Source organism: Corvus brachyrhynchos, unplaced genomic scaffold, assembly GCF_000691975.1.
Source record: "Corvus brachyrhynchos isolate BGI_N302 unplaced genomic scaffold, ASM69197v1 scaffold23, whole genome shotgun sequence".
Lineage (NCBI taxonomy): Eukaryota > Metazoa > Chordata > Aves > Passeriformes > Corvidae > Corvus > Corvus brachyrhynchos.
This window is the reverse complement of record NW_008238983.1, coordinates 11,958,125-11,971,218: the sequence shown is the minus strand read 5'-3', so window position 1 is coordinate 11,971,218 and position 13,094 is coordinate 11,958,125. Positions and strand designations below refer to the sequence as shown.

The 13,094-nt window shown below is 54.0% G+C and overlaps 1 protein-coding gene across 1 annotated transcript in view; it reads right to left on the bottom strand.

Moving 5' to 3' along the window:
- LOC103618795 (myosin-7) overlaps window positions 1-11,802 on the bottom strand; it is a 13,776-nt gene extending 1,974 nt beyond the window's left edge. Inside the window, exons 1-35 of the mRNA XM_008637252.2 lie at window positions 11,695-11,802; window positions 10,854-11,071; window positions 10,279-10,422; window positions 9,705-9,861; window positions 9,561-9,588; window positions 9,220-9,331; window positions 8,731-8,823; window positions 8,543-8,606; window positions 8,242-8,340; window positions 8,049-8,152; window positions 7,831-7,969; window positions 7,628-7,746; window positions 7,378-7,527; window positions 7,036-7,206; window positions 6,595-6,904; window positions 6,444-6,511; window positions 6,219-6,306; window positions 5,972-6,089; window positions 5,761-5,884; window positions 5,432-5,568; window positions 5,223-5,349; window positions 4,981-5,109; window positions 4,668-4,910; window positions 4,145-4,321; window positions 3,888-4,033; window positions 3,701-3,791; window positions 2,657-3,046; window positions 2,441-2,567; window positions 2,220-2,338; window positions 1,732-1,928; window positions 1,341-1,524; window positions 928-1,093; window positions 723-847; window positions 332-640; window positions 4-197 (exon numbers count right to left, since the gene is read on the bottom strand). Of these exons, the coding sequence (XP_008635474.1) occupies window positions 4-197; window positions 332-640; window positions 723-847; window positions 928-1,093; window positions 1,341-1,524; window positions 1,732-1,928; window positions 2,220-2,338; window positions 2,441-2,567; window positions 2,657-3,046; window positions 3,701-3,791; window positions 3,888-4,033; window positions 4,145-4,321; window positions 4,668-4,910; window positions 4,981-5,109; window positions 5,223-5,349; window positions 5,432-5,568; window positions 5,761-5,884; window positions 5,972-6,089; window positions 6,219-6,306; window positions 6,444-6,511; window positions 6,595-6,904; window positions 7,036-7,206; window positions 7,378-7,527; window positions 7,628-7,746; window positions 7,831-7,969; window positions 8,049-8,152; window positions 8,242-8,340; window positions 8,543-8,606; window positions 8,731-8,823; window positions 9,220-9,331; window positions 9,561-9,588; window positions 9,705-9,861; window positions 10,279-10,422; window positions 10,854-11,054 (5,150 nt within the window). The 5' untranslated portion in view covers window positions 11,055-11,071; window positions 11,695-11,802. The remainder of the gene's footprint in view (window positions 1-3; window positions 198-331; window positions 641-722; window positions 848-927; window positions 1,094-1,340; window positions 1,525-1,731; window positions 1,929-2,219; window positions 2,339-2,440; window positions 2,568-2,656; window positions 3,047-3,700; window positions 3,792-3,887; window positions 4,034-4,144; window positions 4,322-4,667; window positions 4,911-4,980; window positions 5,110-5,222; window positions 5,350-5,431; window positions 5,569-5,760; window positions 5,885-5,971; window positions 6,090-6,218; window positions 6,307-6,443; window positions 6,512-6,594; window positions 6,905-7,035; window positions 7,207-7,377; window positions 7,528-7,627; window positions 7,747-7,830; window positions 7,970-8,048; window positions 8,153-8,241; window positions 8,341-8,542; window positions 8,607-8,730; window positions 8,824-9,219; window positions 9,332-9,560; window positions 9,589-9,704; window positions 9,862-10,278; window positions 10,423-10,853; window positions 11,072-11,694) is intronic.
- Window positions 11,803-13,094: the final 1,292 nt, after the last annotated feature.

Below are 13,094 nucleotides of genomic sequence, written 5' to 3'. Positions count from 1 at the left end.
TGCAGCAGCTGTCCCGTCCCTCTGGCCTCAAGCAACTCCTGCTCAGCCAACTTGCGGGCCCTCTCAGTCTGTTCCACCACTGCCCGCAACTCCTCCAGCTCTGACTGGAGGAGGTTGTTTCTTCTCTCCACAATGGCGATGTTCTCCTTCAGGTCCTCATTGACCCGTGCCATGTCATCCAGCTGCAGCTGAGTGTCCTACAAGGCAGCACGGGGAAAGAGCGTGAATGGGGATGGTGGGGAAGCAGATCAAGGTCTACCTTTCTTCCTGTGTGGGGAGGTGGGACCTACTGCACCTCAACATTCTAATGGGATAGAAGTCTGATGGGTACCTTGAGGTAGCCCTGCAATGTTTTGACTTGCTTCTGGGCCTCAGCAGCCACGCGGTTGGCATGACTGAGCTGAATCTCCATCTCATTGAGGTCACCCTCCATCTTCTTCTTCAGCCTCAGGGCCTCGTTGCGGCTCCGGGTCTCAGCATCCAGCGAGGTCTGCAGCGAGTCCACCACCCGCAGGTGGTTGCGCTTGGCCTGCTCCATCTCCTCATCCTTCTCAGCCAGCTTGCGCTCATAGTCTGCCTTGACCTGGTTGAACTCCAGTTGAGCCCTCAGGATCTTTCCCTCCTCGTGCTCCAGAGAGGCCTGGTGGAGACAGAGATAAATTAGAGGGCCACAGAGAAGACTAGGAAAACCTGGGGACTCATGGGGATGTGATTTGGCTCACCTCAGCCTCCTCCAGTGCAGCTTGGAGCTCCAGTTTCTCAGCATCCAGCTGCTTCCTGACCTTCTCCAGTTCATGGATGGTCTTGTGACTGCCACCCAGCTGCTCCGTCAGGTCCGAGATCTCCTCTGCTCAGATGAAAAGCCATCAGATTATGTCGAAGGTGATGGAAAACCACAAGGTGGGCAGGGAAGAACCACAGTCTCACCTTGGAGATTCTTGTTCTCCCTTTTGAAAGTCTCTAAGTGATCAAGCGACTCCTCATAGGCATTCTTCAGCTTGAAGAGCTCAGTGCTGAGGGACCTGGCCTCTTTCTGCGATGCTTCCAGCTCCACCTGTGACTCTTCAAATTTCTGCTTCCACTCAGACAAGATCTATGGGAACATCACCTGCTCAGCGGCTGCTTTGCCCATGAAGAACCCTCTTTCCATCCTCCTCCTCCTTTCCCCAATATTCTCCTGGTATGGACTTGAAGCTCTGCTAAAATCTGGCCCTTGAAAGTTGTTCACCTTTCTTCTGGACTTCTTCTCCCGCCTTTCTTTGATTTCTTTGATTCATGGGACCCACATCTCTCTACCCCCTTCCCACCCTTCTCCTTCCACCATTTCTTGGTCCTCCCACCTTGTCAAAGTTTCTCTGCTTCTTGTCCAATGCAGCAGCTGCTGCATTTGACCGCTCCAGGTCTGCCATCAGGTCCTCAATCTCATTTTGCAGTCGGTGCTTGGTCTTCTCCAGGGAGGAACATTTGGCATTGACTGCCTCCACCGCTTCCTCAGCCTCCTGCAGCCGCTGGGCCAGTTTCTTCCTACCGTGGGAGAAAACCTGGCTGTGGTGACCCATGGACCAAGTGCATCAACTCAAACCTTCTTCCACCCACTGGCTGGTTGAGGCTCTGCTCTCGATCTCCTCTACCATCTCCAGGTTCCTATACATTCTCCAGATCCTTATACAGTGGAAGAGTCTCCACTCTCCCCTGCCTCATAGAATCTTCCTCCATGGAGAGATGACTCACTTGGCCTCCTCCAGCTCCTCAGTGCGCTGGATGGCATCTGTCTCATACTTGGTCCTCCACTGTGCCACCTCAGAGTTGGCCTTGGAGAGTGAGCGCTGGAGCTCAGCCTTGGCCTCTGTCTCCTCCTCATATTGCTCCCTCAGAAGGTCGCAGTCATGCCGGGCCGACTGAAGCGCATGGGCCAGTGCATTCTTGGCCTGGGAGGGGAGAGCCACATGAGGTGAGGAGAAGTTGGGTCCACATCAACTTGAGCTATCTTGGCATTCTTCAATTCCAACAACCTCATTACCAACCGACCCAACCCAACTCAACTCAACCGAGCCCAACCTCCTTGTAACATACCAACCCTACTGAATTTCTGAGGACCCTCAATTCATTTTCTCCTACTGTGAGGGCGGAGTCATGATGCACCTTTTGGTCCCAAACCAACTGCATCCTTAACACTGGAGGTGTCTTTCATCCCCACTGACCCCCCAACAAAGCCCTACCTTGACTTCTTCCTCTAGCTGCCTCTTGAGGTCCTCCAGCTGTTGTGTGTATGTGAGTTTCCCTCGCGTCATCTGGTTGATGAAGGCTTCTTTCTCCTCCAGCTGCCTGGAGAGCTCGCCTGTTGGGTGGAATGGTGGATAATCACTTGCTGGACACACCCCAAAGCCACCCCACTGGGCAAGACATAGGCAATTGGGTTTGGAAAGAGCAAGCCCCTCACCATTTTCCGTCTGGAGCTTGGCTCGTTGAGTGGTGAGGTCATTGACCATGCGTTGAGCCTCTTCAGACTTGGTCCGGTGCTCATTCATCTGATCTTCCATGGTGCGGCACATCTTCTCCAGGTTGGCCTACAAACAGGAAGGGCAGGAAGATGAAAGGAAACCTTGAGAGGACAGTGGAAGTGTTATCCCTTCATGGCTGGAGACCTATTTCCTACCTTGGCCTTTATCAATTGCTCCATGTTGGAGCCAACATCATCCAGCTCCAGCTTGAGCTCACTCTTCTCCTTCTCCAGCTTCTGCTTGACACGCTGTAAGTTGTCTATCTGCTCACTGAGCTCGGCCACACTGTCGGCATGCTTCTTGCGCAGTGCAGCGGCCGTGGCCTCGTGCTGCAGTGTGGCCTCCTCCAGATCCCTCCGCATCTTCTGGAACTCTGCCTCCCGCTTCTTGTTGAGCTCGATCTGCACCGATGTGGCCCCACCCGCCTCCTCCAGCCGCTCACTGATCTCCTCCAGCTCCCGCGACAGGTCTGAGCGTAGCTTTTCCACCTTGGCTCTGCCTGTCCGCTCTGCTTCCAGCTCTTCCTCCAGCTCCTCAATCCGCGCCTGTGCTCCGGAGATGAACATGTTTTCAGCAGACTTGGTTTCACCCAACTCCTCCACTCAACTCAACCAATCAAGCTGGAGAGCCTTTAAGTCAATTCAACCCAACCAGACTCTTCAGCTCAACCCAGACAGTTGTAGACCCTTCACTTCAACCAGTCTTGATCCCATCCAGTTCTCATCAACCGAGTCAAGATCTGAGATCTCCAGATCAACCTGGCCTTATTTGAATACACTCCACCTTCTCAAATTAACTTGAGATTCTTCAACTCAACTGGTCTTGAGAACATTCAACTCAACCAGTCCTAGAGCTAACTGGATCAGACAGCTCAGCACAAACTTCTCTAAAGACATTGGAATGAACATGATCCAACCAGATGGTCTGCTCAGCTCAGATGATTCTACCCAAGATGCTCCCCCTACCTCCAGACCCTTTGGTTCGGCTCAACTCCCACGAAAGTCAACCTGCCAAGGAGCCCATGAGTCATTTCAAGGCAAAGAATGATAGAGAGATTCTGGGACAAGCAACATGCCACAGTCTTCTGATCTCAGGTGAGTGGCACATTGGTTTAGGTCCTTCTCAAAAAGACGTGAAGATAAAAATGGGGAGGACCAGTTCCTCCTTCTGGCTGATCCCCAAGCTGAAGCCCACCTCACCTGAAGCTCTTTGAGCTTCTTCTGGAGCTGGGCTGCAACTGCTTGCTCATCCTCTATTCTGGCGTTGAGGGCATTGAGCTCAAAGTCTTTCCTGGGTGTGGGGAAAAACACCAGGCACTCATTCTCCTGAGTGCTCAGTGGAGAGAGGTGTTACAGGTAGAGTATAAGCAAGTGCACAGGCCCCTACTTTTTCAGCCTTTCATCCAGTTGTTGCTTGTCATTCTCCAGGTCCATGATACTCTCCTGAGCCAGCTTCAAATCACCTTCTAGCTTCCTTTTGGCCCGTTCCAGGTCCATCCGGATCTTCTTCTCCTGCTCCAGTGAACTCTCCAGCTGCAAGTGAGGAAGAGACACATCCATCAGCCTCCCACAAACACACACCCCAGAAGGACCTCCACACCCCAGGGGACCAGCTATGTGCCTGTGGGAGTGGCCTATACTCACATCATCCACTTGCTGTTCCAGCTTGACTTTGGCCTTTGTCAGGGTGTTGACCTTGTCTTCCTCCGCCTGCAGGTCATCCAGCGCTTGCTGGTGAGATTCTTGCAGGGCCTTCTTCTCCTTTGTTAGCTTGACAATGATCTCATCCAGCCCAGCCATCTCCTCTGTGAGGTTCTTGACCTGCAGGAAGAGAAATATCAGGCCTCCAGCTTTGTACCACAGGTAGGACAAGAGACAGAAGGTTGTTCTTGCTCTTGGTGAAGCTAAGTCAGGAGATGCAGGAACACACAACCAACCTTGGGTCTTGGTCATGCAATCCAACCAGCCTTGGATCATCACAACCCAACCCAAGCAGTTTTGGGTCTTCATGACTCAACTCATCCAGTTCTGAATTTTACAGCCCAAACAGCCATGAATCTTGGCATGCCAATCCAATGAGCCCTGGGTCTTCACCAGAGCTATTCACTTTGGCTTGAGTCAGCTCAATTCCCCACAATTTGAGGTCAAGACCTCTCCCCTTGCTCACCTTGTTCTCAGTGGCATGTTTCTCCTTCTCCACCTTGGCCAATGACAACTCCAGGTCATCAATGTCCTTCTTCAGCTCTGAGCATTCATCCTCCAGCTTCCTCTTCTTTGCTGTCAACTCAGCATTCATCTCCTCCTCATCCTCCATCCGCTCTGTCATCTCCTTCACCTTGGCCTCCAGCTGGATCTTGTTCTTGATCAGCTGGTCACAGCGTTCCTCAGCGTCAGCCAGGTTGTCTTGCTCCTGGAAGGGGGACAGTTGGTTTGAGGGGAATGAAAAAGGAGTGCAGGGCCGGGGCATCTAGGTCACTTACAGCCTGCACTTGGAGCTGAAGGTCATTCTTCTCCTGCAGCATGGAGACCATCTTCTCCTCCAGCTCCTTCCGCCGAGCTTCTGACTTCTCCAGGGCCTCCTTCAGCCGCCCAAACTCTTCTTTCATGTTCTGTGGGAGGCACAAAGGTGCCATGTCTCATTTCTTCCTTTTTGTCCCTACATACCACTTCCTCTCTCCATCTTCACCTCCACCCACCTTCCCTTCCCATGGCCCTGTCCTACCTGCATCTCTTTCTCCGTCTCAGCGCTCTTCAGCAAGGGCTTGATCTTGAAGTAGAGCTTCATCCAAGGCCAGTTCTTCACCCCCATGAAGGCCCTGATGTTCCACTGGATCACCAGCAGCGAGTCCCTGGAGAAGGCACAGCAAGATGTGGGTCACCAGGGGCTTCCACTCAACAGGGACACAACACCATCTCCATCTCACCACCCACCTGCGCTCTAGGATCTTCTTGAACTCCTGACGAGAGAGGAAACCACGGACTTGGGCCTGCAAGCGAGTCATGATCCGGGCCAGGCGCTCATCCCGCATCTCCTCCAGCAGCCCCAGCAGCCCAGCCTTGAAGAAGACCTTTGAGGAAAGATGAAGATAAGTGCTGCTGGGATTTGGAGGCGTGGTGGAGGGATGGGTGGTGGCGTGGATGGAGGGAGCTCAGATGGGCAGGTGGACAAGTATGTGGGTGTACCATAAGAGTCCATCTCGTCCCACCATGAAAGCCTTGTGGATGGTGGGACCACAGGAACAGAGACCAAGTGACCTCACCTTGGTGTGTCCAAACTTGTACTGGTTGTGGTCAATATCAAGGGATCCCAGGAGCTTCTCGGCACCCTTACGACTGTCAATGAACTGCCCCTCAGGGATGGCAGCAGGGTTCAGGATGCGGTACCTGGTGACCAGAGAGGACAGGAAAACCCTGAAATCATCCCCAGTGGGGTTGTCCACCACCTCCCCATATTTTCTCCTCTGTGCCTACCTCTGGCGGAAGTCCCCATAGAGGATGCGGTTGGGGAAGCCCTTGCGGCAGATGCGGATGCCCTCCAGCACCCCATTGCAGCGGAGCTGGTGCATTACCAGGGGGTTGTTCATCACACCTGGTGGGTCATCAAGACTGGTGAGTCAAGGCCTGCCCCACAGCACTGCCCGACAGCACTGCTCCCCACCACCACCTTTGGCAAGGGCCCAACACTGTCCTCTGGATCAACCCTCAGGGATTGGCTCACCAGGAGACTTGGTCTCATTGGGGATGATGCAGCGGACAAAATGAGGGTGGGTAGACCGCAAGTTGGTCATCAATTTATTGAGATTCTCCTGAAAGATAAAGGAGGAGATGATGAAGGGAATGAAGACACCCCCCAGCCTGTCCCACCAAAGGTCATCCCTTGCCCTAGGACATGTTTTCCATGCCCACACATCCTGGGGTCCACCAATAACCCTTGGACTCTCACCCGATGCAGTGCAGAGACAGTCTGGAAGGAGGAACCTTTCTTCTTAGCTCCTTTCCCCTTCTCCACAGCTGTTGGAGAAGAAGAAAGGATGAGATAGGTCAGGGACAGGGTGGGGAGAACCCCAGATGCTAAGGAAGAGGATACCCCTTACGTGCATCAGCCCCAGCGTAGTTGGCAAAGAGGTTGGCCAAGAGCTTCAGGGCTGACTTCTGGTAGAGCCCCACCACTGTTTCATTGAGGGGGTCCTTGTTTTTCTGCAGCCACCCGATGATGTTGTAGTCCACTGTGCCAGCATAGTGGATAAGGGCAAAGTGGGCCTCTGGCTTCCCTTTGATGTTTCGTGGCTTCCCAAAGTTGGCCGACTTGCCCAGGTGATTATCAAAGAGCTTGGCCTTGAAGGTCATGTCCGTGGCCTTAGGAAACATGCACTCCTCTTCCAGGATGGACATGATTCCCATGGGCTGGGAAGAAAAGACCTTGTTGGCTACAGTGAACACCAAGTACAACCCAACTGGCAAACTTTGGGGTTCCTGCGAAGCTCCAAACGAAAGGGCCCTTCCCCAACCTCATGAGGCCCTGGGGGAGGTGGTACCTTCTCAATGAGGTCGATGCAAGCTTGGAGGTCCATGCCAAAGTCAATGAACTCCCACTCGATCCCCTCCTTCTTGTATTCCTCCTGCTCCAGCACGAACATGTGGTGGTTGAAAAACTGCTGCAGCTTCTCATTGGTGAAGTTGATGCAGAGCTGCTCGAAGCTGTTGAACTGGGGAAGGAGAGAGGAGACAATGGGGTCAACAGAACACCTAATATGTTCAGTGGGGTCAACCTGAGCCCTAACTGGGTCAACACAAATGAAAACAAGGTCATCTGACCATCCAGTAGCGTTAACTCAACACCCAGTGGGGTCAACACAACACAGTCAACCAGGGCTTACATCAAAGATCTCAAAACCAGCAATGTCCAGCACACCAATGAAGTACTGCCTTGGCTGCTTGGTCTCCAGCGAGTTGTTGATCCTAGTCACCATCCAGTTGAACATCTTCTCATACACGGCTTTGGCCAAGGCTCCAACGGCATAAATCACCTGGAAGAGGGACATCCCAACAGTGAGAGGGGTCTCATGGTGTCCTCATTGCTGGAGATTGCACCCCAAAAGGAGGAGGTTTTGGGGACGTCCTACTCACCTGCTGGACATTCTGCCCCTTGGTGACATACTCATTGCCCACCTTGACCCGAGGGTGGCACAACCCCTTGAGAAGATCAGCCGAGTTCAGCCCCATTAGGTAAGCTGACTTGTCCGCCTCTGAGGACGAAGAAGAGAAAATATGAACCTGGAAGGATCATGGGGTTCACCCCAGTTTCCACCTCAACCTTGGTTGGACCCAACCTTCTGTGCCATCCGGTTCTGCCTGCTCTTCCCGTTGTTTCTGCTTGAACTTCATATTGCCGAAGTGCATGATGGCACCTGTCAGTTTATAGATGGAGTTTTTCTCCTCTGGGGTGAAGCCCAGGACATCGAAAGCACTCTGTGGGGCCAAAATGTGGTCAAGATCTTCTCCAGCCCACAGGGATACATACACACTGCCTGGTGGCCTCCCATCTCACATCTGTGGCCAGGAGCTCCTCTCCATCATCAATGGATGGAACTGTGGTCTCTCCTTGGGAGATGAAGGCATAGTCGTAGGGGTTGTTGGTCACCAGCATCATGTCTGGAAAGAGAAAAAGGGGTTGGGGACAGGCAGGTCTAAAAAGGGGTGCAGGGTCAGGTATTTGCAGGAAGGTTGAGAGCATGGCTCACCCAGTAGCTCTGGCTTCTTATTGGAGAGGATCTGGTAGTAGATGTGGTAGTTTCTTTCAGCCTTCAGCTGGAAGATGACACGGGACTTCTCCAGGAGGTCTGGAGTGGGGATGAAGAGAAGATGGGTGGAGGTTGGGATGAGATGGAGGGTCAGATGGATGAATGGAGGGAGGCTTGAGGATGTGGAAGGGTAGATGGATGGTAGCATGAGGAGAAGGATGGGCAGGTGGATGGAGAGATGGATGATGGGAGGGATGATGGACAACTAGATGTCCTCTCTTGGACCCCTCCACCTACTCACAGGTCTCAATGTCAGCCGATGCCAACTTCCCAGTGGCCCCGAAATGGATCCGGATGAACTTCCCCTGGAAGAGTAGTGGAAGGAGGTGGAGGTGGCCACCTGCTCCCAGAACATCCCAACCCAGAGACCCTTCCCCATGGACTCCACCCCATAGACCCTTCCTCACAGACTCCACCCCCAACACTCACAAATCGGGATGAGTTGTCATTCCGGACAGTTTTGGCATTGCCGAAGGCTTCCAAGGCAGGGTTGGCCTGGATGATCTGGTCCTCCAGGGTGCCCTGGTGGAGGGGGATAGTGTCTGGGGAGCTCTCACAGTAAGGGGCAGGAGATGTAGGGTGTGAGGTTGAGATGGATGGATGGATGGATGGATGGATGGATGGATGAATAGGAGGACACAGAGATCCGTGAAGGTTTGCATGGGTGGTTGGTTTGATGGACAGGGATGTGGGTTGATGCCATCTGTGAATGGAGGGATGGGTAATTGGGTAGATGGGGATGAGACAGATGAATGGAAGGTTGGATAGATGGTTGGTTGGTTGGTTGGATTATTGGTTGGATTATTGGGTGTTTGGTTGGGTAATTGTTTGGGTGGTTGATTGTGTTATTGGGTGGACAGACAGGTGGCAGAATGATGGCCACACCCCAGGGCATCATCCCCCATCCAGTGCCCTTACCTTGCCCGGAGCCCCCGTCTCCTTCTTGCCACGGTCACCAATGGCAGCGATGACAGCAAAGTACTGGATGACCCTCTTGGTGTTCACGGTCTTCCCCGCCCCGGATTCTCCGCTGAAGCCAAGAAGAGCAATGGTTGGATACTGGTGCTATGGTGCTGGGGGTAGGGACTCACTGGGGAGGGATGGATCATGGACCTCCACAGACAAGTCCAGATGGTGATAAAGGGCTGGCCATGCCAGTGGGCATGACTTCAAGGGGGAAGGGGAGGGGCTATGTGCCAGGTGGGAGGATCTTCGCTATGAGCGGGACTAAGACAATGTTTACAGATGATGTCACTCACGTGATGAGGATGGATTGGTTCTCCCGATCTGGTGGGATGAGGAGAAGAAACATGAGGTTCTGAAGCCCACCTTGGCTCTGTGCCACATCTCCTGCTCCCCAGAAAAGGATCAGGGGATATGGGGTCCCTGCAGAAGGTCCCTACCTGTCAGCATGTTCTGGTAGGCATTGTCAGAGATGGAGAAGATGTGGGGTGGAGCTTCACTCCGCTTCTTTCCCCGGTAGGCAGCCACCACCTCGGCATTGTAGACGGGCAACCACTTGTAGGGGTTGACAGTCACACAGAAGAGCCCGGAGTAGGTCTGGACAAAGGAGCAGGTGGGTCAGAGTCAGGAGGTGCCGCCTGACTGGGTGGTCCAAGAGGTCTGCAGAAGTGACCTCTTGTGTCTAGGTGATAAACTGGGTTTAGGTGACCCCTGTGGTCTGGAGATGGGACATCTTGGGTGTGGGGGACCAAAGAGCTCTGGGGAGAGGACATGCCAGTTCTGGGTGGCCCATGCAATCTGGAGAAGGGACATCCTGGTTTTGGGTGGCCCAAGGGGTCTGGGATATCTTAGATCTGGGTAGCTCAAGAGGTGTGAAGAAGGATCATCCCAGTTATGGGTGGACCATGAGATCTGGAGAAGGGACATCTTGGGTCTATGTGGCCCAAGGGGTCTACAGAAGGGGCATCCGAGTTCTGGATGGGGTCTGAGGAACCTCATGGGCTCCCAACTCACATAGATCATCCAAGAGGCGTAGCGGTCCTTGAGGTTGTAGAGGACGGCAGGCTCATGGAGGAAAGTCAGCATGGCCATGTCCTCAATCTTGTCGAACTTGGGAGGGTTCTGCTGCATGATCTGGTCCTCCTTGACCGTCACCGTCTGCTCAAGGTAAGGAGGACCCCATGGAGAAGGAACACAGGGCAAGGAGTTGCCCCAGTTGTTGCCTTCCATAGGGCTGGAAGCTGGGCATCTGGGTGCTCTCTTGAGAGCCAGAGGAGGTCTAGGTGTCCCTCAAGTGATAGAGAATATGTTTTGGGCTCTGGGTGTCTTCTTTGGGGTGATAAAGGAGGTTGGATGGGGTCTAGCTGTCTAATGGGTTCTGGGAAAGGTGGATCAGGGTCTAGATATTTCCTGGGTTCTAGAGAAGATATCATGGGTTCTGAGCATCCAGTGGGTGCTGGAGAAGACATGGTGGAGTCTAGATGTTTCTTGGGTTCTAGAGAAGGTGGGTTGGGTTCTTTGTGTCCCATGTGGAATGGAGTTGCTATTTTGAGGTTCTGGTGTTCCAGGTGTGGCTGGGGTCCCCCCACCTTGCCATGTTCGGTCTCAGCAGTGATCTTGGAGCCCTCACGGCTGACAATGGTGGCCTTGACAAATTCCTCCTTCTCATCAGGGACAAAGATGTCCTTCTTCAGGTCGAAAGGGCGGGTCTGGGCAGCCAACCGTTCCTTCTCTGACTTGCGGAGATAGGGGGCAGCCTCCCCAAATTCGGCCATCTCCACATCAGGCATGGTGGCGCTGGATGGGGCTGGGTGGGGTAGGAGGGATCAGACCCTCCAAGTGCTGCCAGCTCCTCTCACTTGACCCCATTGCAGCTCTTTCCTTGGTGAACCCATCATTCCCCATTCTTCTCCACAGCTACCACTTCTTCCTGGTCAACCCAACTCCTTCATTCCTCCCCAGTGCTCCCAGTTCCTCTCCAATGCTCCCACTCCTCCCAGCTGGCCCATCCCAAGTCCATCCTCACTGGTTCCATCATCTAGAGTTCCCTCCCAGTACTCCCAGTTCCTCTCCAGTGCTCCCAGTCAGCCCCATCCAAAGTCCATCCTTGCCGATCTCATCTTCTCCCATTCTTCTTCAGTGCTCCCAGTTCCTTTCCAGTGCTCCTAATTCCTGCCAGTTGTCCTCATCTCCATCCCAAGTTCCTCCTTGGAAGTCCCAGTGCCCTCCCCAGTGCTCCCTGTTCCTTGCAGTGCCTCACGCTGCCTGCCCTTTACCCCACCCTAGCACCTCCCAGTATGCCCCAGTACTCCTGCATCCCTCCCAGTCCTTCCCAGTTCCCCCACAGAGCCTTTCAGTATCATCCCAGACCCTCCCAATCCCCCCAGTCTCCCCAGACACCCCTCAGTTCCTTACACTACTCAGCCCCACCTCTCTCTGTGGTCTCCGAGTCAGAGGATGACAGTGCAGACTCAGGGCGGTTCTGGTCCTGGTCCGGGACACAACGCCCCCCCCAGCATGTCCCAGTATGTCCCAGTGTGTCCCAGTATATCCCAATATGTCCAATTATATCCCAGCATCCCCGCCCATCCCCATCCCCAGTACTTCTCCAGTACACCACCACGCAGACACATACACACACACAGACACATACACACACACAGACACACACACACAGAGTACTGCTCAGTAAATCCCAGTATCCCTCTAGGATTTATCCAGTACCCTCCCCCTCCCCCAGTATCATTCCAATTCCTCCCAGTTACCACATAAACCCTCCCAGCATCATCCCAGTCCCACCCTGTTGCCCCACAGATGTTCCCAGTATCATCCCAGTCTCCCGCAAAGACCCTCCCAGTTCCTCCATAGATCCTCCCAGTCCCTCCCAGTTCCCCTATAGACCCTCCCAGTATAATCCCAGTCCCTCCCAGTTCCCCCATAGACCCTCCCAGTTCTCCTATAAACCCTCCCAGTCCCTCCCAGTTCACCCATAGACCCTCCCAGTTCCCTCCCAGTTCCTCCCTGTTCTTTCCCAGTTCCTTTCAGTTGCCCCCAGTTCCCCCATAACTCCCTCCCAGACCCTCCCAGTGCTCCAAGTGCCCCCTGCCCCACCTGCCCCTGGGTCTGCAGGCGCTGGCTGGGGGGCCCCCCTTATATCCCCCCCTCCCCCCTGCAGCTGCGTCACCAGGAGGGGGGGGGCCATGGACAGACGGGTGACCTCAAGGCCACCTTACTGCCCTATAGGGACACAGTGACCCCTATGGATCTACATTACACTCCCCAGATCCATAGGGCCCTCTCTCTGCTCTGTAGTCCTATAGGACCTTCACTGCCCCATAGGGTCCAGTGACTCCTATGGACCTATAGAGATCCACCAGCCCCATAGGACCCCCATATCTCACTTCCACAGGGACCCTACAGCTTCCCCTTACCTCATAGGACCTATTTGCATCTCCATAGGACTCCCCCAGCCCCGTAGGACACTGCTCCAGCCCTATAGGACATGCACAACCCTTCTCAGCCCCACAGGGTTCCCATTACTTCCCTTCAATAGGACCCCTGTAAATGACCACAGCCCCACAGAACCCACTCCCAGACACCCCTCCCCAGTTCCATGGTCCTATAGGACCCAATTCCAGGCCCATAGGACTTCTATATATTTCCCTATAGGACCCTCATATTTTCCCCCCTCACCACAGGTCACTCCCAGCCCTATAGGCCTTCCATACAACCCACTCCTAGCCTCACAGAATCCCCATAGGGCTCCTCCAGACCCATAGGACCCCCCAGACCCACAGGATACCCCCCCTTCAGCTCCTATAGGGGCCCCC